General features: G+C 45.0%; 1 protein-coding gene across 5 annotated transcripts in view; it reads left to right on the top strand.

The window, feature by feature from the left end:
• The window catches only part of PMFBP1 (polyamine modulated factor 1 binding protein 1), a 1,053,891-nt gene that overhangs the window by 123,320 nt on the left and 905,724 nt on the right, over positions 1-24,847 (top strand). For all 5 annotated transcript variants that reach the window (XM_029608277.1, XM_029608279.1, XM_029608278.1 and 2 more), the window contains exon 3: positions 21,365-21,432. In XM_029608277.1, the coding sequence (XP_029464137.1) occupies positions 21,365-21,432 (68 nt within the window). The remainder of the gene's footprint in view (positions 1-21,364; positions 21,433-24,847) is intronic.

The following is a 24,847-nucleotide window of genomic DNA, read 5'->3' as shown; positions in this document are numbered from 1 at the left end:
TATATTACTGCTTTTTTATGTATACTGTGTCATTCATCTTTTTGGGAAGTAGTCTATGTGGTTCTAAAAAAAAGGGTTAACTGGGCAGGACCACCTTTTGCTGAAAGGTAATGAGTTGGGCCTGTAAAACTTGAAACACTCTGCTCCATCTTAACCTTGCCTTTGTTTTGGGCTGGTCCAAACTCTTATGGACTTGATCTGGTAAGTACAGGAAGGTACTAGCTTAGACAAAAATGTGCTTCAGAGTGGTTGGGTATTGATGAAGGTAGAGCAGGAGCTCTTCAGCTTGTTGCAGCCACTGTTTCCACTGGTTGGGCTCTTGGATGCAGGTGGCTGCTAGTGCTTACTAGATAGGACACATGACTCAGTTGCAGAGCAGAAACCAGGAGGGTTGACAGCGGTTTCCCAAAGCAAACTCTAAGATGACTGCTTAACCAGAAAAGGTGTGTCAAGCTGGGGTGCCTTATTTTCAGCCCTCAATTTGGAACACAGTACTAATCCAATGGGAGCTTACAGCGATATGTCTAGCCCATTCTAATACAGAGAATAAATATGAGGATTCCTTGGCAAGCCAGCAGCCTTTGTAGCTCTGCTGCAAGGTGTCCCAGCCTTGAACTGGTGCTGCAGGTTTAGTCCTTTCTGCACCTGACACAATTACCTTAAACTCTTTGCTAGTTCTTTCTTTTCCTTTATTAGAGAAATGACTTCTATTAGTAAATGGTCCTAGAATCCCTTCTTTAGGAAAATCTCTGATACCCATTCTTCCTTAGGTGGAGATCTGCTTTATTCTCTCATACGGGCCGATGAGTAAAGTGCGCTCAGGCTGAGCGCACTGTTAGCCCCCGTTTGGCCGCGCGTTTTCCACGCGCTATTTTTACCCCTTATACAGTAAGGGGTAATAGCGTGTGGAAAACGCGCGGGCAACCCCCCCGAAACTAATAGCGCCCGCAACTTGCAAATGCATGTTGCTGGGTCTATTAGTCATTCCCGCGCGATACAGGCAGGAGTTAATTTTGACCGGCACCGGGAAAGTTTACAGAAAAACAGAAAAAACTGCTTTTCTGTACACCCTCAGACTTAATATCATAGCTATATTAAGTTGGAGGCCCAAAAATAAAAAATAAAATAAAAAAAATTGTAAATCTGCCCACGGCCCGCGGGTTGGAAGATGGGCGCTCAATTTAGCTGGCGTCCATTTTCCGAACCTGTGGTTGTCAGCGGGTTCGAGAACCGATGCCAGTAAAATTGAGCGTAGACTGTCAAACCTGCTGACAGCTGCCGCTTCTGTCAAAAAGGAGGCACTAGGGACGCGCTAGTGTCCCTAGCGCCTCCTTTTACTGCGGGCCCTCATTTGCATATGGGCCAATACTGAATTGCGGGCGCTCGCCGGCTCTCCCGCAGGTTTTTTCTGTATTGGCCCGTTTATCTCCTTCTTTAATCCTTTGGACTTGTGGTTCCGTTTAATAAAAGTATTGTGTTGTCATCTCCTCCAATCTCCCATAGACAATTGGGGCCTCCAAAGAGTACCAGGTATGGAAACTGGCTTAGTTCATGTAAAATGCCTTCTCTCTCAGCAAAAATCTCCAACTGGGCTCTGTTTAGTTTCCAAACCCTGTTCCCACAAACACACATCAGCTCCCCAATATAGAAAAATAGAGGAAAATAGGAACTGAGGTCTCAACTTACTTTCTAACCCCTTATCTTCCAAAATGGGACCAGGCAACTACATGAGTCTACAATTACTGCCCCTCACACATAGCCACACCTATGATCTATATGTGTTTTTCTCAACACTGAGCACACTCGATGAGGGATGCCTAGGAAATATCCCACTGCATACTTTAGTTATTTTCAATGTATCCCATGTTGCGGTCTGCACCGCTTCCTCTCCCTTGTGCCTGACCAGTGCCTACCTTCGCGGCTGGAGACGCTGCGCTCCGCGACCCCAGGATCCTAAGACGCCGATGGCTCCACGTGGCGTCCGCCATTTCCTGCCTGTTTCGCCGCGGCCTCGCGCGCACGCTCACTTTGTGTGTCCAGCACCCGGAAGTCGAGCCCCGCCTGCGATGATGACATCACGCACCCATGGCGATATAACCGGCGCCCGGACGCCGTCTCATCGCCTTGCAACGAGGTTCACTACTGCCTTGTAGTTCTGAGTTGCGCATCGTCTTCACTGAGTTCCTGTCGCTGATCTTGGATTGCCTTGACTACGCTTTGCCTGCTGCCTGCCTCTGACCCTGGTTTGTTCCTGACTACGCTTTGCCTGCTGCCTGCCTCTGACCCTGGTTTATTCCTGACTACGCTTTGCCTGCCGCCTGCCCTGATCTTGGCCTGTTCCTGTTTGCCCAGCCTGCTGCCTGCCACTGATCTTGGCTCGTCTCTGGTCCTGCTTCAGTCTTCAGCTTGCTCCAGTTCCTGCTTGCTACGGAACCCATTCCAGGTTACAGCGTGCGCCAGCTCCTGCTTGTCACAGACTTTGTTTCAGGCTATGCCTGCTCCTGTTCCCGCTGGCCACAGAGACTCTGTTACTATCCTCCGCCTGCCTCAGTATCCGGTCTCCTGCCTACCAAGTACCTTTGGACTTCCTTGCTCTCACCCCTGTCACTGGACTCTCTCTATTGCCCAAGTCCCAAGGAACCAGAACCCTACGGGCTCCTCCTTGGGGGTTCCTGGTTCCCGGGTGAACACCTCGAGCCTCTGGCTCCGCCTCCCGGCCTACCCTATCACTCGAGGTAGGTCGGCCCAAGGGTCCACTCTTCGCCTGCAGTATCAAACTGCAACAGTTTGCAAGGCCATGGACTCGGCGGGAGCCCCTAGCCTGCGGGCCATTCCAAGAATGGCTCAACGCCTCCAGCAGCAACAGCACTGCATTGACACCCTCTCTGCCACCGTGGAACAATTGGTCTCCCGCCTAGAGGGTTCAGCTCGGGTGTCGCCTCCGGCACCTGCTTCCTCTACCGCCTCAGTAACGCAGTTACCCACACCCACCCGGTATGCCGGGGACAGCAAGTCCTGCCGAGGGTTTTTAAATCAGTGCCAAGTACGCTTTACACTCCTGCCTGCACAGTTTCCTTCGGACGCAGTCAAAGTGGCGTTCATTTTCTCACTGCTGGATGGCAAGGCCCTTGACTGGGCTTCACCTATGTGGGAACGCCAGGACCCCATGCTACAGAACCTGGAGGACTTCCTTCTTAATTTTCGGCTGGCCTTTGATGACCCTGCACGCCAAACCACTGCAGCCTCGGAACTCTTGCACCTCAGGCAAGGAACACGCCCGGTGGCTGATTACGTCATCGAATTTCGTACGCTAGCCATGGAGGTCGGTTGGCAAGATGATTGTCTGAAGGGGATCTTTCTTGAAGGGCTAGCCGGCCGTATCAAGGATGAGCTGGCAGGACGGGACCTTCCAGGGGACTTCAATGATCTGATAGACGTAGCGGGTAGGGTGGATTGCCGCCTTCAACAGCGAGACAAAGAGACCCGCTCGGGCCGTAGGCCACCTCCACAGCCGTCTACCTCTTCCAGAACCCTGGTCTCCAGGGCTCCTCCTATCACTGTGCCTGGTGGGGAACCCATGCAATTGGGTAGGTCTCCATTAACCCCAGAAGAAAAGAGGAGACGTCGCACGCTAGGTCTCTGCCTCTATTGTGGAGGCAAGGGGCACTTTCTCTCTACTTGCCCGGAACGTCCGGGAAACGCTCCTGCCTAGGCTACACCGAGGAGCTACACCTAGGCGCTACTGGATCAGCTTCTCTGTGCACATTGCCTGTAACACTGAAGTACCCTGGAGGGGAACTCCAGATCCGTGCCTTCATAGACTCCGGTGCTGAAGGGAATTTTATTGTGGCCGATCTGGTGACTCAGCTGGCTCTTCCAACTGTACAAAAGGTCCCGCCGCTACGGATTTCCTCAATCCGAGGTACTCTACTCCCTGGGGTCATTACCTGCTCCACGGCCCCTGTAACATTACAAACCGGATTGTTTCACTCTGAGGAGATCTCCCTGCTTGTCTTGGAGCAAGCTGTGCACCCTTTGGTTTTGGGACTACCCTGGCTCCAGCAGCATTCGCCCATAATACAATGGGATGATTTTCAACTGGTTCGTTGGGGTCCAGTCTGCTTTGAACATTGTTTACAGCTTCCGCATCCACCAAAACCCTTGCACATCTGCTCCTCCCATCTGTTACCCGAGCCATACCAGGACTTTGAGGATGTTTTTTCCAAAGAAATGGCAGAGCTCCTTCCGCAACACCGGCCGTTTGACTGTCCCATTGATTTATTGCCAGGCACCACTCCTCCTCGAGGCCGTGTGTACCCTCTATCCTTACCAGAGACAAAGGCCATGTCGCAGTACGTGACGGAGAACCTGGCCAAAGGGTTCATTCGGCCCTCTCGCTCGCCTGCTGGTGCCGGCTTCTTCTTCGTGGCCAAGAAGGATGGCTCTCTCAGGCCATGCATTGACTATCGTGGCTTGAACGCCATCACCAAACGGGATCGATACCCACTCCCGTTGATCCCAGAACTTTTGGACCGTCTACAGGGTGCCCGTGTTTTCACCAAATTGGACCTCAGGGGGGCCTACAACCTTGTTCGTATCCGTCCCGGGTACGAATGGAAGACGGCCTTCAATACCAGGGATGGGCATTACGAGTATCTAGTAATGCTCTTCGGACTCTGCAATGCTCCAGCCGTCTTCCAACACCTTATGAATGAGGTTCTGCGTGACATGCTTATCTCGCATGTCATTGTCTATCTGGACGACGTGCTTATTTTCTCTAAGGATTTGAACTCCCATCGTCGTCACGTGAAACAAGTTCTTCAAGTCCTCCGAGAGAATCATCTCTACGCTAAGATGGAGAAGTGCACTTTTGAGGCCGAGTCCTTGCCCTTCCTAGGATATATCATTTTGTCCACCGGCTTCCGCATGGACCCAGATAAAGTGGCGGCCATCACCAAGTGGCCTCAACCCACGGGGCTCAAAGTCCTCCAGCGATTTCTGGGTTTCGCAAACTTCTATAGACATTTCATCCCACGTTACTCACACCGGGTTGCTCCACTCACATCCCACCTTGTGAGGCACATTCTCCCTTGTAGGGGACCAGTGGAGTCCTGTGCCTAGATAGCAGTATTCATTTATCTGAGATAGGGAGCTACTGTTTGTTAGATTAAATTGTCCAATTGTACATTCTCCCCTAAACTTTGTTAAAGAAATCAGTATATATTGATAGTCAACCATGGTTTCCTAGCAATGTCTTTACAACTATATAGAGCAGAGATTCTCAACTTGTGTGCCACGGCTTCTCTCTCCTTCATCATGACGAGACGCACATATTCTTCCACTAACACTGCTGCCATTCCGTTCAGGCAGGAAAGACGACAGTATTAGTGGAAGCTGGTAACAGCTACATGGCTCTTACTTTTTCCCGCCTCCATGGCCTGGAACAGGAAGTGATGTACAGGGTGGCGCATGGGAAGAAGAGAAGACCATGCTGCATAAAGTAGCATCAGAAGTGTGAGCTTGGCCCACAAGGAAGCACATGTGGCAATCAGAGACAGGAAAAAGCAGAGTTAGCCCCCGCAACTGATGAGGTTTCCATTGTCTTGGGCTGTGGGGGCTGGATGAGGAGGCTACTTAAGCTGCCATTTGTGCTTGGGGAAGTGAGGATTTTGTTCGTGAGAGTGAGCCAGAAGGAGTGAAAGCATGTATGTACGTAAGAGAGCGTGTTTGTGCAGATGTGATTGAGAAAACGTATGTGTGATTGAGAGAGACACAGTTCCTTATAACTGTATAGAGCAGCGATTCTCAACCGGTGAGTTGCTGCCTTGGATGCGCTTCCATCTCCTTCATCACGGCGAGGCGCACAAGTTCTTACACTAGCACTGCTGCCATTCCATCTGGGCAAAAACAGTCCGGGCAGTAGTGTTAGTGGAAGCTGGTAACATCAGCAGCATGGCCCTATCTTCTTCCCATCCCCACAGCCCAGAACTGGATAAACAGTGGGGTGCGCGGGAAGAACAGAAGACTGCTGCATAAAGTAATAGCAAAATCGTGGGCCCAGCCCAAAATGAAGCACAGCCTGCAATCAGCGACAGGAGAAAACAGAGTTAGCCCTCGTAACCGATAGGATTTTTCATTCTTGGGCTGTGGGTGCTGTAGGAGGAGGCTACTTAACCTACCATTTATGCTGTGGTGCACGAGTGAGAGCAAGCCAGATAGAGAGAGAGAGCATGTGTGTGATCGATAGCATATATGTAAGTAGAGAGTGTGTTGTGCAGGTGTGATTGAGAGGAGTAGCCTAGTGGTTAGAGCAGTGGGCTACGAACCAAGAGACCAGGGTTCAAGGTGCACTGTCATTCCTTGTGACCTTGTGCCTCAGGTGCAAACTTAGTTTGTAAGCCCTCTGGGGATAGGGAAATACCTACAGTACCTGAATGTAATCTGCTTTGAAGTGTTGAAAAAGTGTAAAAAGCAGAATATATAAAACTAAATAAAAAAAAAAAAGAAAGAGAGAGACAGATCCTTATAAATATATAGAGCAGCAGTTCTCCTAGGACAAGCAGGATAGTAGTCCTCACACATGGGTGACATCATCAGATGGAGCCTGGCACAGAAAACATATGTCAGAGTTTCTAGAACTTTGGGTACATTGAGCATGCCCTATACCTCACATCCACGTGGGGTTCCTCTTCAGTCACTTTTTTCCCACAGAGATTTTACCTCACAGTTACTGAGCTTGAGTTAGTTTCCTAAAAAAAAGTATCCACTGATCATTTTTTGATTTTTCCCTCTTGGTTCCCCTGTATTCTAATCAAGCTTTTTGGTGGTTCGGTAAGTTTTCTTTCACTTACGTTTCCCCATGGTGGCGGTGCCTCTGTGCAACATCCATTGTCATTTTTCGCCCCTTCAGTTTGTATCATCATGGCCTCGTCAGGTTTTTGTTGATGTCCTCGGTGCCCGAGGACTATGTCCATTACGGACCCACACCAAATGCAACCAAATGACCTCGAAGGGACGTCGCGCTCACTTTGAGACAATGGAGAAGCTCTTCAGGGCGAGAAAATCACAATCGGTGGCATTGACACCGAAGGACCGTGGAGCCACACCGATAGAAACCAAGCCATCAGTATCAGCAGGGCGGTCTGCTCTGTTGATGCCGCCAGGTGGATAGGTATGCCGGGGAGCGGTCTCTTCCAGGTCAAAGACATCTGGTTCCTCGTCTTTGACTCAGCCTGATCTTTCCCCAGAGCTGAGTACTGAGGGAAGCCAAGGAAGCATCTGTACTGGTCACCTTCGATGCACGGTGCAGGGCTTGGGTCGGCACTGGTGCTTGCTGTGATGCCCTTGAAGCGACCCTGCGGCAAGGAGTGCCTATCCTCTATAGATGCCGGGGGTTCTCAGTGGTCTCTGCCGGTCCTAGCATCAGTCGCCTATCCACCTCGGGGCTCCAAGGAGGACCTGGCCACCCCTCTTGTCTCCCAGACCATTTTAGCATTGGCAGCTTTTGAGGAGGAGTTGGAGTGCAGAGTCCAGCTGGTGGTTGATTGGGCTCTGCGGGCATCGAGCCGGTGGCACAGACACTTGTGCTTTCCCTGTTGGAACCGCTGCTGGAGGCGGTCGAGTGATCTGGAGTGCGGAAAACACGAGGTGCGTTCCACCTACAATGTTTTCAAAACATCAGCGAGAGTGTCTGCAGTGGGAATCGGCGCCTGCATGATGCCATGGCTGTGGGCTTCAAATTTCCGACTGGAGGTGCAAGAAAAACTCGCTGACCTGCCATGTACTGGAGAGAATCTCTTCAGAGATAAGGTGAGGGATGTGGTGGCCCAGTTGCGGGATCACCATGAGATCCTCCAGCATCTCTTCACCAGCACTTTGGACCCACCCTCTTCAGCCAGGAGGTTTGTGAGACAAGGTTAGAGGAAATCTTTCTATTGTCAAAGGAAGAACTATCCTCTGGCCCCTCTCGCCTATCCACAAAGGAGACAGCTCCTGAGGCTGTCTCAGGCAGTAACGAGCTCAGAAGCCCCAAACAGCACCCCAGCCAATTCCTGGGGGGGGGTTTGACTGGATCTTAGGAAGCATAAGCCAGCCATCCGTGCCCCAGATGCTGGAATCCCTGCGGCTACCGTTCTTCACTAATCGGTCGCCCAGTATAACCTTGGACCAGTGGGTTCTGTCCATCGTCTGTCAAGGGTACTGATTAATTGTATTGGGTGTCCCACCAAATTCTCCTCCGTGCCCATTTTGGGGACCACTAGTGCATCAGGAGTACTGTTAAGGGAGCTTTCTGCCCTCTTAATGACCAGAGCGGTCGAACCTGTCCCACCAAGGCAAAGGGGGCAGGGATTCTACTCCCAGTACTTCCTGGTTCCAAAGAGAACAGGGGGGCTCTGTCCCATCCTAGACCTGAGGGCCTTGAACAGGTTTCTAAAAAGAGAAATGTTCAAGATGGTTTCCCTGGGCACCCTGATAAAGGACGCGTACACCCACATTGAGATAATCCCAAGTCACAGGAGGTATCTCATATTTGTAGTGGGAAAACAGCACTTCCAGTACAGAATGTTGCTTTTGGGCTAGTGTCAGTCCCATGGGTCTTTACAAAGTGCCTGGCCTTAGTGGGGGCGCATCTCCGCAGACTGTGTTCTTTGCTGTCTTTGACAAAAGATAGATTACTAATTAGGTTTTGTAAATGATTACAAAACCTAATTAGTAATCTATCTTCAAATGGGAGTGCATGTTTTCCCCTATTTGGACAATTGGCTGGTCAAGAGCACCGCTGAGGTGGGTGCAGATCGGTTCTTGCACTTGACCATCTGATGTTGGAGTCACTAGGGTTCGTCATTAATTACCCAAAGTCTCATCTCAGACCGCCACCTCAATTGGACTTCATAGGAGCCCTGCTAGACATGGCTCAGGCAAAAGCCTTCCTGCTGCACTCCAGGGTGATCACTTTGGCGTCCATAGCGGAGGTGATTCAACAGAGTCAGCAGGTATCAGCTCAGCACATGTTGAGGCTGATGGGCCACATGACCGCAACCATCCATGTTACTCCCTTGGCATATTTATACATGCGCACAGCCCAATGGACCTTGAGGTCACAGTGATGCCAGGCCACCCAGGACCTCCAGGGTCGCATCCGCATCACTTTATCTCTCCGGGAGTCTTTGTCCTGGTGGCGGGTTCTCCAAAATTTGGAGCAGGGAGTATCTTTCAAAACTCCCCCTACCCAAATTGTCCTTACCACATATGCATCCGCCCTGGGGTGGAGTGCTCATGTAGACGGGCTCCGCATCCAGGGTCTGTGGTCCACCCAGGAAGCACAATATCAAATCAACTTCCTGGAGCTCCGGGCAATCAGGTACACACTATGAGCTTTCAGAAATTGTCTGCCCAACAAAGTTGTCCTGGTCCCGACAGACAACCAAGTAGCAATGTGGTATGTTAACAAGCAGGGAGACACAGGATAGTACCTCCTGTGTCAGGAAGTGGTCCAGATCTGGTCCTGGGCTCTGTCCCATGAGATGGTGCTGTAGACCATGTTTCTGGCTGGAACGGAGGACATGATAGCAGTCATGCCTTCAGACCTCATGAATGGTTGCTGGACCAGAGGGTGGCGAATCGGCTCTTCCGCATCTGGGGGAACTCTGATGTGGACTTGTTTGCATCCCCCTATAACAGAAAGGTGACTCAGTTCTGCTCCCTGTACAGGTCAGATAATGAACTAGCCTCGGACGCCTTTGCTCGCCATTGGGGCAAGAGTCTTTTGTACGCGTATCCTCAGTTTCATCTAGTAACAAAGAATCTCCTGAAACTTCGAGAGGACTGAGGGACTATGATCATCATAGTCCCTCAATGGCAGAGACAGATCTGGTTTCCACTCCTCTGGAAGTTGTGCTTCCAGAAACTGATCAGTTCTGGGGACTTGCCCAGATCTCATCACGCAGGATCAGGGCAGGTTGCGGCATCCCAACATCTAGGCCCTATCTCTCACAGCCTGGATATTGAGAGGCTGATTCTGCAGGTACTGGATGTTTCCGAAGATGTGTCTCAGGTCCTTGTAGCTTCTTGAAAGCCTTCCATTAGGATGTTCTATGGCGTGAAGTAAGTTTTCTGTGTGGTGGAGCAGAAGGCCCTAGATCTTTTCTTCTGCCGCACACAAAAATTGCTTGATTAGCTTCTACACCTATCGGAGACTGACCTAAAAACCAAATCCGTTAGAGTTCATCTGTGCAGTTGGAGCATAACACCAAGGTGTAGATGGTATGCCCATCTCTGTACAGCCTATAGTTGTACGCTTCATGCAGGACCTGCTTCAGTTGAAGCCTTCCCTGAGGCCTCCTGCTGTGTCTTGGAACCTCAGCGTCATACTAGCTCAGCTGATGAAATCTCCTTTTGAGCTGCTGTGCTCCTGTGACCTGAAGTACCTGACCTGGAATGTCGTATTTTTGATGATGGTCACTTCAGTGCACAGGGTCAGCGAGCTCCAAGCCTTAGTGACTTATCCACCTTATATCAAGTTTTATCATGATAGGGTGGTCTTGCACACATACCCTAATTTCCTGCCTAAGGTGGTGATGGACTTCCATCTTAACCAGTCAATCATGCTGCCAACATTCTTTCCCAGGCCCCATTCACACCAAGGTGAGCAAGCACTAGACACTTTGGATTGCAAGAAAACCTTAGCCTTCTACCTGTGCCACCTGCAGCGGACAGAATCCCATAGATAGTCCACCGAACGTTTCATTTTTTTTGACAAATAGATTAGGAGTTGCTATTGCCAAACTGTCACTATCCAATTGTCCAGCAGATTGCATCTTTTTCTGTTATGCCCAGGCGGGACTGCATCTTGGGGGTCATGTCAAGGCTCGTTCTGTCACAGCCATGGCAACGTCAGTGGCCCACTTGCGAGCAGTTCCCGTGGTGGAGATCTGCAAGGCTGTGATGTAGAGTTCACTCCACACATTCGCATCACACTACTGTATGGAAAGGGATGGCCAACGTGACAGTAGGTTCGGCCAGTCTGTCCTCCAGAATATCTTTGAAATGTAGAACCCAACTCTCCCTGTCTAGGACCCATTGTTTGGCTTCAGGCTATCTCTCCCTCTGATACCAACAGCACTATGTTGGTTGTGCCCATTGGTACCTAGTTGGAGCTGCCTGCAGAATCACTGCTTTGAGATGCATAAAAAAAGTTAAGAGATTCTATGACAACATTTACAATTACCTTTGCTGTTTGAATTGATTGCCTCTGTTTGGTATACCTACCACGGCAATATTGTTAACTGACCACAGCACAATATTTGACACTACGCTTCAGAGACCATCTGATGACTCTCATATACACTCTATTTAAATAATCAAGAATTTTTAATTGATCAAGTTGAGCCCCTGATGCAGCCCCATTGTAAGAAGGTGAAACTTGGCCTGAGTCAGGCTATTTTAAAGATATTTAAATCTACAATAAAGAATCAAAAAATTTGGACATTTTGGCTTCTAATTCTCAACTTGTTGCCTCCATGGCTTGATTAGATAGCCTTCCTTGTTGCTTTATCAACCCATTTTGTGTTGGGCAGTAGCCTGTAGCTAGGGATTCACCCATGTGTGAGAACTACCATCCTGCTTGTCCTAGGAGAAAGCAGAGTTGCTTTCCTGTAACAGGTGTTCTCCTAGGACAGCATGTTTTAATCCTCATGATACCCACCCACCATCCTGCGGAGCTAGGTTTCTCCTATTGTTTATTATTTTATTTTTATCATAATTCTATGTTACGAGACTGAAGAGGGACCCCACGTGGACGTGAGGTATAGGGCATGCTGGGCATGCTCAGTGTACCCAATCACATTTCTAGAAATTTTGACATAAGTTTTCTGTTATGGACTCCATCCGATGATGTCACCCATGTGTCAGGACTAGCATCCTGCTGTCCTAGGAGAACACCTGTTGTAGGTAAGCAACTCTGCTTTCTAAACCTTTGTGTTGCCAAGCAGCGGCAGGTGTGTCTCAGCGTCCCGGTGTCTCGCTGCCCCAGGCACACGTCCCTTCATCGTAGCGAGACGCACATATTCTTCCACTAACACTGCTGCTGTTCCGTCCGGGCAGGAATGGCCGCATTGTTAGTGGAAGCTGGTAACCTTAGCAGTATAGCCCTTTCTTTTTCCCGCCCCCACGGCCTGGAACAGGAAGTGTTTCATAACGGAAAGCATGCGAAGATTGACAAACTAAAGAGTAGCAAATCACCTGGACCGGATGGTATGCATCCTGGGTACTGAAGGAACTAAAAAATGAAATTTCTGATCTATTAGTTAAAATTTGTAGCCTATCATTAAAATTATCCATTGTACCTGTAGACTGGAGAGTTGCCAATGTAACCCCAATATTTAAAAAGGGCTCCAGGGGTGATCCAGGAAACTATAGGCCAGTGAGACTGACTTCAGTGCCAGGAAAAATAGTGGAAACTATTCTAAAGTTCAAAATCGAAGAGCATATAGAAAGACATGGCTTAATGGAAGACAGTCAACATGGATTTACCCAAGGGAAGTCTTGCCTCACAAATCTGCTTCACTTTTTTGATGGAGTTAATATGTGGATAAAGGTGAACCAGTAGATGTAGAGTATTTGGATTTTCAGAAGGCATTTGACAAAGTCCCTCATGAGAGGCTTCTAAGAAAACTAAAAAGTCATGGAATAGGAGGTGATGTCCTTTCGTGGATTACAAACTGGTTAAAAGACAGGAAACAGAGAGTAGGATTAAATGGTCAATTTTCTCAGTGGAAAAGGGTAAACAGTGGAGTGCCTCAGGGATCTGTACTTGGACTGGTGCTTTTCAATATATATATATATATATATATATATATATATATATATATATATATATGATCTGGAAAGGAATACGATGAGTGAGGTTATCAAATTTGCAGATGATACAAAATTATTCAGAGTAGTTAAATCACAAGCGGGTTGTGATAAATGACATGAGGACCTTGCAAGACTGGAAGATTGAGCATCCAAATGGCAGATGAAATTTAATGTGGACAAGTGCATATAGGGAAAAATAACCCTTGCTGTAGTTACCCGATGTTATGTTCCATATTAGGAGCTACTACCCAGGAAAAAGATCTAGGCATCATAGTGGATAATACATTAAAATCGTCAGCTCAGTGTGCTGCAGCAGTCAAAAAAGCAAACAATGTTAGGAATAATTAGGAAGGGAATGGTTAATGAAACGGAAAATGTCATAATGCCTCCGTATCGCTCCGTGGTGAGACTGCACCTTGAATACTGTGTGCAATTCTGGTTGTCGCATCTCAAAAAAGATATAGTTGCGATGGAGAAGGTACAGAGAAGGGCAACCAAAGTGATAAAGGGGATGGAACAGCTCCCCTAAGAGGAAAGGCTGAAGAAGTTGGGGCTGTTCAGCTTGGAGAAGAGACGACTGAGGGGGGATATGATAGAGGTCTTTAATATCATGAGAGTTCTTGAACGACTAGATATGAATCGGTTATTTACACTTTCAGATAATAGAAAGACCAGGGGGCATTCCATGAAGTTAGCAAGTAGCACATTTAAGACTAATCAGAGAAAATTCTTTTTCACTCAACGCACAACTAAGCTCTGGAATTTGTTGCCAGAGGATGTGGTTAGTGCAGTTAGTGTAGCTGGGTTCAAAAAAGGTTTGGATATGTTCTTGCAGGATAAGTCCATTAACTGCTATTAATCAAGTTTACTTAGCCAATAGCCACTGCTATTAATTGCATCAGTAGCATGGGATCTTCTTGGTGTTTGGGTACTTGCCAGGTTCTTGTGACCTGGTTTGGCCTCTGTTGGAAACAGGATGCTGGGCTTGATGGACCCTTGGTCTGACCCAGCATGGCAATTTCTTATGTTCTAATTTGTATTAGGCTTACAAGCCATTTTCCTTTAAAGAAGTGTGAAAAGGGAATGGTTCCTGTTATGTTAGCCTGCAAGTAATTTCAGATCTGGAATACTTAATATCTTAAAAGATGCTCAATGTAGCCAAAAAGGTTTAAATTCAGGACTTATAAATGAAGAAGCCCCATAGGACATCAGATTCTAAAAACATTAGCTACAGTTTTTACTAGTAAGATTTCTATCGTAGCATTTCTTTCTGACAATTTAACTTGGGCCTGAGCTCTCAGTCCTGAGGGCTGCAAACAGGTCTTGTGTTCTTGAGAGCCTTAAACAGGCCAGGTTTTTAGGAGATAGATTTTCATGCACTGCCTACATTGTAGGCCACCCCTGTACTAGTTGTTTGCAAATTTGCCTTATTATTAAACCATATGCATGCAGATGCATCTGAAGAATATTATGGCAGTGCTAAAAGCCAGTTAGTTTTCATTTTAACGAGATACTGGTGTTTCCCTTTAATTGGAGTTGATAATGCTAAAAGCCAGACCATATGCAGCACTGACTGAGAACCTCTGATCTTGGCAAACTCGACTATTCTTTCTGTTCTCTGTCAGGAGTTTTCAGCCCAGTCCTTAGGGCACAGCCAGTCTGGTTTTCAGGATATCCATAATGAATATGAATGAGACTGATTTACATGCATTTTCTCTATTGTATGTAAATCTAGCATACATATTCATTATGGATATCCTGAAAAATCAGACTGTGCGCCAGGGACTCAGTTGAGAACCAACTGCTCTGTGAGATCTGTTCTTGTGTGGTCCCCCTCCAGTTTTCAGCTTCCCGTGGGTGAATAGCAGCAGATATTTGTGTTTCCCTAATACCAGCTATTGTAAAATATATGAAAATATAAAACATAGCAACAAAATGTTGGATATTGCTGGAAACTTGGAAAATAAGATTTGTCCTATATGTATAGGTCTTGATGGTAGGATAATACATCATATCTGATTGCTTGTGGAATAGATTTTTCTGACTTTTAGGGAAGTTTACTATTCCAGTGTTTCAGCTGTTTACATTGTGTTGCCTGTTTTCCTTCCACTTGCTTTCCCTGGTGTCTGTGACTCCATTTGTGCGTATTGCTTATTAGTAGGTTGCATCTAATTCCCTTTCTACATAAAGGATTTATTTATTATTAAATTTTGATAGTTCACAATTCTGTGTAGCATCAAAGCATATTATAATCTAATAACGAAACAAATAAAAAAAACAATTGTGCACCATAAAAACTCCACAATCCCAGTATAATTCCTACCATGAACTAAAACCACAATACACCCTTAATTAACCAGTCCCCAATGAACTCCCCTCATCATTGTAATCATATGCCCCTCAATTGTCCTAAAAATCTATTCAAATGCTACAGTAAATAACAATGCCTTAGCTCATTTCCTGAACTTGAAATACCTAGTCTCATTACAAATCTGTCAAGGTGTAGCCCATGAGTTTCAGATTATCTGAAGTCAGTCTTGGATCATTCTTCAGATTCCATATCTGAGGTCTGCTGCATGCACCTAAGAGAGGTGCAAGTCCTGATGGCTGCTCAAGAAGAGCCTCTATTCACCAGGTTTTATGATGGCTTGTCCATTTCATCACATCTTTCCTGCATTGCCTCCTTCCTGCTATATTGATTACCAGGAGGGTAAATAGAAAAAGCAGTCACCCTTTTTGGATAAAACTATAGATTATTCTAATGCGCAGAATCCGATAAATTTTTGGTCAACTGAACATGCTTATATTTAAGATAGAAAATTAAACTTCACAGGCTTATTCACTTCTTCATGCCATTAGTCTGCATTTTCAGTGAAGACTTCAAATGGGTCACAATGTATATTCATCAGATATATATGAATGTATGTATATGTATCTGTACGTATGTTCATTGAATTACTTTCACACACACACACCACACTGTTCTTTATAATATAACTGACATATAGAATATGGACAGTGGAAGAACACATCAGGAGAATGGGATTTTGCTGTGTTCAGGCATGTGCAAAAGAGGAGTGAGGATCACAAGTATGTGAATCAAATGCTAGCTTTTTACAAAAATATTGTCCCCTCATATGGGGAGCTTTCTCTCTCTGCATTAGACAATTTGGCACTGACTCTGTTATATAGAGTTTGACACTGGCATTCCCCTTACTGTACCTTGCTTACCCTCACACTTCTGTCTATGCTGCATATCTTCCTTGCTCTGTATTAAACACTGAGGCACTTCATGTAATATCTTTTGTACATTTTTTAGATGAAAAAATAAAAAAATACACCCCCTAGCACTGAAATCCTTCCCTCTAGAGCAGGGATGGTGAACTCCAGTCCTCGAGGGCCGCAAACAGGCCTGGTTTTCAGGAAATCCACAATGAGCACGCATGAGAAAGATTTTCATCCAGTGGAGGCAGTGCATGCAGATCTTTCTCATGCATATTCATTGCGGATATTCTGAAAACCTGGCCTGTTTGCGGCCCTCAAGGATGGAGTTCCCCATCCCTGCTCTAGATGTATTACATGCTTTGGCAAAACACCCTCATCCCTGTATTACACAAGTTGGCATAGTCACTCTTATGTTCTTACACTTTGTGGCATGGGCCCCCTTCCATAATGTATCCAGACAACCCCCTCTTATAAATCAAGGTTAAAGACCTACTTTTCAAGCTTGTTTTGATTATCTTTTTATTTAGTATTTTGGCCACCAGTTCTATTAATATGGATTACTTATCTTCTATCTCTGTAGACCTCAATGAGTTATCATGGTTAAGTGTGCCTATTAAATGCAGAAATACATAATATTCTTATACGTGCTGATTCTGTTCTGTCTTTCGTACCCTGATTCTGACTTCTGCCCCCTGTGCGTTATACACCTTGCAATAGATATCTCCTTCCCCCTTATTACACTTTCAAGAACTGCCATCACCCCTCTCTGTGCTCTCCCACAGAATAATTTGACTTTCATTGCTTGTAGTTTGGATTATTCCAGTTTTTACTAAGAGCTCAAGTAAAAAGCCATACAGTATAATTCTGAATGTAAGAAAAAACCCCAAAATCAGAAATGTAAAATCCACGGAGACTAAAATTGCTTCAGAAGGGGAGTGTTAAAAATCTCCTAAGCACTGTGTCTGTTATGCACACTTTGGTTCCACTTCGGACTTGCTATCATTCTCTTTTCCTTATATTGGGCTGGAATAACATCTCTGAATTGGTAACTTAGATATGGTTAGCCTAGTTTTCTTGATGTGTTTTCTATTAATAATTTGATGAAATATGGAGGCCCTGGCCTCAGTTATAAAGGCTCAGTTATAAAGGTTTATTTATTATAGTTCTTAAAGAATTAAGGATCTGGCATGCTGCTACTGAATATTTGTATGTAGTTTTATTTCAGTTTATTTTATTGTGTGTTCTGTACATATTTGTACAATGTGTTGCACTTTTAGGATAATTGTTTTACTTTTATTAGTGTTGTAGCATGCCTTGAGAGTTATCTATATTAGGTGTGTAATAAAATTAACATTATTTGTTATATGCCTTTTCTCTAATCCCCTTTCTGCATTATTCACAGTAGTGTTTGCCTCCCTTTTCCTGAATTATACACCCTGGTATGGATACTTTCTCTGTCACGCTCCCTCTTCTCCCCAAGTTCTATACCCTTCTTAGGAATACTCTGAGCCTCCTATCAATATAACTAGGGACCTTCGTTTTCATTTTTTTTTTTTTGTCTCTGCAAATTTATCAGTGTTTATTATAATCAACCAAACAGCAGACAGTTAATTGAAGAAAAAAAAAGACTCCTTTTTTCCCCTCAATAATTTTCTCCTGTTAAGAACATAAGAACATGCCATACTGGGTCAGATCAAGGTTCCATCAAGCCCAGCATCCTGTTTCCATCAGTGGCCAATCTAGGTTAGAAGTACCTGGCAAGTACCCAAATATTAAGTAGATCCCTTTCTTCTAATACCAGCAACAAGCAGTGGCTGGCTATTCCCCAAGTCAACTTGACTAATATCAATTATGGTCTTCTCCTTTAGGAATTTGTCCAAACTCTTTTTTTAAACCCATCTAAGCTAACTGCCTTAACCACATCGCCTGGCAACAAATTCCAGAGCTTAATTGTGCATTGAGTAAAAAACCAATTTTCTCCAGTTTGTTTTAAATGTGCTACTTGCTAATTTCATGGACTGCCCCCTTATAGTATCTGAAAGAATAAACAACCGATTCACATTTACCTGTTCTAGTCCTCTCATGATTTTGTAGACCTCCATCATATCCCCCCTAAGCAGATTCTTCTCCAAGTTGAGCAGCCCTAACCTCATTAGCGTTTCTTCATAGGGGAGCCATTATCATTTTGGTTGTCTTTTTCTGTATGTTCTCCAGTCCTTCTACCATATATTCTCATGTAAAAGTCGAGAAATGAAAGTCTTAAAAATCATCTTAAAAAAACAGGGTTGCCTTATCCATGGGCCAATGCTAGTTTCCTCCTCTTCCTCCACGATGGTAAATATTCTATTCTAATGGCTATCTCTGGTCCGTTCACTCTCTCCCTTTTGGGAGAGGAGGGAGGACGCACCTGAGCAGCTGCAATTCCCTTTGTCCTCTTGCTTAACTCACCTGCTGCTATCCTAAAACAGCAGGAGGACAAAGGGAATTGCAGCTGCTCAGGTGCGTCCTCCCTCCTCTCCCACAGGGTCCCGGAGTTACACTTTGAACCATGTGGCTCTAAGCGTGCCAATCAGGCACTGGCAGGGGAGGAGGGAGGACATGCCCGAGCAGCTGCAACTCCCATCGTCTTCCTGCTGTTTTAGGATAGCAGCGGGTGAGTTAAGGGATCGGGAGGGGGTGCAGGGGGAGAAGCTGTCCTACTGCCACCAGCCTCTTTCTTGCTGCTTCCGTTGTGGATAGCTGGGGGGGGCGGGAGGAGTGAACGGACTGGGGATAGCCATTGGGGGGGGGGGGGGATTTCATAAAGCCCTTATGTTTGACCCTTGATATATCCATGGATCATAGCAAATTTCTTAATATTTTGGCCCCAAAACTGCCCTTGTTTTATACACGAATATATATTTTTTGAGATGCAGTGACCAGAATTGCACATAGTATTCAAGGTGCAGTCTAACCATTGAGCGATACAGAGGCATTATGACATGCTCCATCTCATTCACCATTCCTTTCCTAATAATTCCTAGCATTTTGTTTTCATTTTTGACCACTGCAGCACACTGAGCCGATTTCAATATATTGTTCACTATGATGCCTAGATCTGTTTTTCTTGGTTATAATAAACGCTAATAAATTCCTAGGAAAAATAAAATTAAAACTGAAAAGGAAGGTCCCTAATTATACAGCAGCTCTAATTACTGGCACCTGAGTCCCCCCTTCTCTAGCTTGCTGTATTAGCACTTTGCTCTTTCTTTATTAGTTTACATATTTTATAGTGTTAGGATACAGAAAATATTCTACATTGATATTTTGTTTTGCGTTTTCCTTCTATGTTTCATTCAATCAGCTAATGATCACATTTGAACAGCTATGTAAGGATGAACGCACAGCGAGGTTTCCTTTCTTTACCACATCCAGAACTCTTTATGCAGATTAATATTATGCATATATTTCCTGTGCTGGCTTTGACCTCCTGTCCAGCTGATTTAAATAAAAATAATTTATGTGGACATTCCTTCATACAGACCCCACATATTTTCTTTTGCCTCGTCCTTAGTATCTCATGGAGGCTTTGTGATCAAATGAAATTGTTATGTTTTTGCATATTATTATGAATTTATAAAGAACAACAGCGACATCTGCATGTAACACAGCACAAGGAGATGGAGAGAGAGCACAGGAATTTGCTGCAACTTTTTGATCCTGTCTACCCTGCTTTTACCATTTGAACTGGGAAACCTACATTGCAATCCCAGAAAAATGTATGAGGAATGTGGGCATGATGGGCTGGCAGATGGACATAATGGCAATTTCGATATAAAACAGCATCAAATTTCCATTGTTGTAGCTATGCAGACAATTGATCTCTAGAATTGTATCTTCTTACAATTTTGGAATCGTAGGTAAGGGTTGGGGGAAATTCATTTTTCTTGCTTACATTTCTTTCCTGAGGAAGGAGGGAAGGTGCTTTCACCCTCCCTACACTGAGAAAAGCTAACAACAACAGTGAGAGAAAGTGAAAACAAAACCAACGCAGATAGAGGGTCTCGCCAACTGCTGGGCTCCTAAGGATGAATTAGTTCATTGAGGGAGTTACAAAGACCTTAATTAATATGTTGTGCATGTATAAGAACCACAATGAAACCACTGTACTTTCTTGTTTCAGCTCCCTCCCTCACCTCCTGCCACTCAGTGCCCAGTTCCTGCTTCCATTAGATCTCAGCTGCCAAATAATTGATTAATCACGTTATCAGAGCGGTCCAAGCAGAAAACGAAACGTTAATTGATGCATTCATTCCAGGAGCCTTCATTTTCCTGTCTGCAGGTGGATAGATACACTCCGCACACTTTATCCATGTCTCGACTCCCTTCTGTATGCACTGTGTTTTAACGGAGGTTAAGCCCAAGATCTGCCAATGGTGCGTTCCCCAGTGAACCTCTAATCCCATACCAATGCCGGTGATGATCCTCGCTGGCACACACTGGCTTTCTCGTGCTCTGTTAATTGTTCCACTGTGCTGGAATGATAAGAATCCAAGATTGTATCCAACTTTAAAGGTTCCCAAATACTAATAAGTTTTAGAATAAGTGGAAGCCAGATGAGTGAGCCCTTGGTTTTGAAGATAAGAATTATAGGAGCTAGGTTTTTTCCTTCCTTCCTTCGACCGCACATCTCCTGGTCAGACTCTGAACACCCATTCTAAAGCGCTTTAATGATATGCAAATGAAACCTCCGGAAGCCCATTCTACTGTAGGATGATTAGTAATCGCGCTACAGTTTTTAATAATTTTTGCTTTATATGCATTCAGGCACAGATATGGGGATAGCAGTTGGCAGAGAGGAGAGTGATGCAGGAGCATGCCACCCATCTCCCAAGGTTCTCCCACTCACATACTCATTTACCCCTTTGTGCTGTGCTTTTACTCTCTTGTTTTTTGTAATCCATACATAACATTGCACAAGGACAATTAACGGAAAAGCCTTCTTTTTGTTGTAATGTCTCAGAGATCATTAGGCAAATGATTTTTCCTCATTAGCAGCAAAAACACTTCATTAAAAAAAAAAAATATGCCCAAAAGATGCCCGTGCCATTGATTTCAATTCCGCAGCTGGGCTGTAAATCCCACCTGATGTGAATATTCTGGATGGAGGAGGCACATGCCAGTTCTTCCTGAAAAAATCAAACCAGAAAAACACTTTGTATGTGTGTTGCAAAACTAAATACAGCAATTAACATTCCCTTGGCATGATGTGATTTTCATATCTCCCCTTTTTTATTTCCAGCGCCAGTCCCTGGCTCAGTGCTTGGTGCCCACAGAACACCACTCAGGATATGCAGTGAAACAGACAAAGTAAGTAATCATCCATCTCCAAAGTCCTAAAAAAAAAAAAATAAATAAAAAGGAGAGAATGTGGCAGTGGGGATTCCGATTTCCAGCCCCGTCTGCTCTCCTCTCCAGCAAGGTTTTACAAGTAGCACCTTCCAAGTTTGTGCATATCTGCGTGGCATTCCTCCCTCCTCCTCTCCTATAGTGGATGTGGAGAAAAAGCTTCAGCTCGGCCCCATTCATCTCCCTGGTGATAGCAGTGAATGCAGATAAATCTTTCACTGCCTGCTGCTGCTGTTCTGCTGCTCAATACCTGGGCCAGAAGTGGGCTGTATTTATAGACACCTCTGTCTGTCTAACAAAACAACGAAATATGTATAAAATTAAATGTTTGTGGTTACAATTCTAGGTATGCATGTGTGTGTGTGTGTGTGTATATATAAAATGTATATATGACCAACTAGATAATATACAGGGATAAATTTGCTTATCCATCTATGTGTTTAGTTATATATCGAAAGTAAAGAGTAAAACACACACACAAACATATGTATTTGTGTGTGTGTGTGTGTACATACATATGTTTGTATATAAATCCATATAGATTGCTCACTATATACAAGTGGATATTATCTCTGTATAGTACATACTCCAGTCTTAGGTTCTCTCTCCTCACCCAGCGTAATCTGCGTGCAGCTGGAATCCTGCCTTCTAAAAGCTCCTTGCAGTCTCTTCTGCTCTGCTCTCTCTGGCTGTCCCGAGCTGCTGCAGAATTGGCATCCTTCCGTCATGGCGAGTGGCAGCAGGGATGGCATCCATTCATAGCTGGGTGACTTCCCAGACCATTCCTCTTTCCTTCCTTTATTCCATCCCTTTTCGGATAGTTTTTCTGTTTTTGTTGTGACTTATGATCAAACTTGAATGGCAAAACAAGCTAACAGCTTGAGAAGGAAATCCTTGAGACAAACGCCATCTGTTTCGACATATGCCATATTGCACTTGGTACAGTCTCGAGTCAATTTTTGCATTTCTTCTGTCTTTTTTTCTTCTGTGCCATGGCTCCAGGACTGTGGGCATGGCTTGGAAAGGAGCAGCAGTGAGATGGCGGCGGTGGCAGCAACAGCCATTGTCTTTCATGTGCACAAGAATTTGTGCTTACTCCATTGCAGCAGGCAAAATGATGAAACAAGAAACACCTTCTCCTTTCCAAAATGTGATTAAGCTTAAACTGATTCCTCCTCAACAGTGATGTTCTCCCTTAAAGCCCCTTTGGATCCATTTCTGCGAGTGCATAGGCTTCCGTCCTGGCATCGCTGCCGTCTGTCGTTGCTTGCCGTTCGCTCCTAGGGTCTGACTGATCTCTGTCAGCCCCGCATACAGGGCCCTGATAACGTACCCACTGCAGTGATTGTACAGAACTCTGGCGTTGCTTCTGAATGAGTGGCAATGTGCCAACACTTCTGCCATCTGCCTTTGCAGTTTCCTATTTCCTCCCTCCCCTTCTCCTCCTCCTCCTCCCTCTCCCTCTCCCTCTCTCTCTCCCATTGACTTGATGTTAATTAACACATGGGTTAATTGATTTCATAAAATGAAGAATTACAGTTAACTTTTCCCAGCGGCTTGGCATGACTAAATTTTACACTGGTATAAAGGGACCAGGGAAAACAAACCTAGCCAGTGCTGAAATACGGTTGACTGCTCATTGGAATATAAACGATGGAAGCCAGTTGTTGTCAGAACTTTAACAATATGTTGTGATTATATTTTGTGACAAATAATATAAGCACATTCCTCCCCCTATCCACTCAACCTCCTTTCTTAAGAGCATATGGAAAGCTGTATGCCAGCCCGTTCACAATAGCACCCATGAGTTTTATTATAACACATTAAGAAACCAAAATTGCTGTGCTGGCATGCTACATTTGATTACATAATTATCATTTGCTTTATCTCTCAAATGTGTTCTGAAATCATTTCAGATGGTGTGGAGTGGGTTCAGGCAGTTCTCAGTCTGCTCTCAGAGCCTTTTTCGTTTTTAACATTCTGCCTTCCTAACTGGCATCTGTGCTTTGCTGGTATTGAAAGATCTCCATCTGATAAAAGCAAAATTTACCGTGTGAATCTGCTTTGTTTTAGGTTTCTACCCCAAGTCTGTGATATTTGCATAAAAAGCAAAGTGTGCAGGAAAGCTTGCAGTGCTTTCACCTATTACAGCTTTTATTTTATTTCTTTTTGAAAGCATGAAACAAGTGAAGCGATGAGAGGAATCCATTATTCAAATCAGGTTACATTTGCATAATGCTTTTGCCTGAAATATGCAAATGAGCTGTAATAATTTGAGTGCCAATGTATGTCTAGAATTGTATCCCATAATTTACAAAGTGAGAGACAGCACATCTTTCTCTGTTCTACTTGTCTGCTGCTTTTACTTAATTTTTACTTTTTTTTTATTTCATAGAGATCTGACATAACTTTTAGAGGTATTTTCAAAATTCATACCATAAATATATAAAACCACATTTTAAAGGCTGACAATGATAGTCTAAGGAAATGCAATCTGTAAGACTATACTCTTTCCCATCTTCCACTCCCACCGTCCAGCTTGATTGAAGATCCTCACACAACTCCTCTCCTACCTCAGCAGACTTACCTGACCAGTCAGCTGAAGCAGGAGAAACTTTTGACAAGTGAACTGTGGCAACAGTCAGACAGCATAAAGCTTGTGAGCCAGCATGTGCTCACAGGCCCTGCTCCATTGCAGGATTTCCTTTCTAGCAGGAAACCTGGGGTGGGAGGTGAGGGCATGTTGATCCTCATGCTCTGCACTCACTGACTGCCATTGCTGCTTCCCTTGATTCAGTATTGCTGGAGGTGGAGGAGAGAGGACTTTAAGATCTGTGGGAAAAATAAATATTAGCTCAGGACCCTTTTGAAATGCTTGAAGCCCTGAGTTTTAGTGTTTCTGCCTAGCTTTGGCTTTTGGCAAGAGGGACCAGAAAGCAAATCCCCACATCCAGTGAGAAAAGAACAGCCAGTGCATTGGAACAGCCTGTTGCTTCATGTATCCTGGACCCTAGACAGTCCTCATACTGTTGGGAAAGTGGAGAGGAGCAGGCTTCACTAGCCCCTGGAAAGCTGTAGCCCCACGAGGCTAATTTTTATCTCAGAAATGTGATGGTCTTGGTTCGTGATCTAACCTTGTATTTTTCACAACTTTATTGGGAGGTCTTTACTTTAGAAACACTGACAGTTCTATGAAGTAACCCACTGGATGGGCGTTAAATCTAGGCTTCTGATGTTTGCATTGGAGTAGTACAGAGGAAGGTGAAATACACCTGGGGCATTCTGCGCAAAAAATTTTAAAATTCTGTGCACAAAATTCTGCATACTTTATATTAATCAAAATAACACAATATACATGACAGTCTTTTTTTTTTAA

Source organism: Rhinatrema bivittatum, chromosome 7, assembly GCF_901001135.1.
Source record: "Rhinatrema bivittatum chromosome 7, aRhiBiv1.1, whole genome shotgun sequence".
Classification (NCBI taxonomy): domain Eukaryota; kingdom Metazoa; phylum Chordata; class Amphibia; order Gymnophiona; family Rhinatrematidae; genus Rhinatrema; species Rhinatrema bivittatum.
Note: the sequence above shows the minus strand (reverse complement) of the source record. Positions and strands in the feature narration are given on the sequence as shown.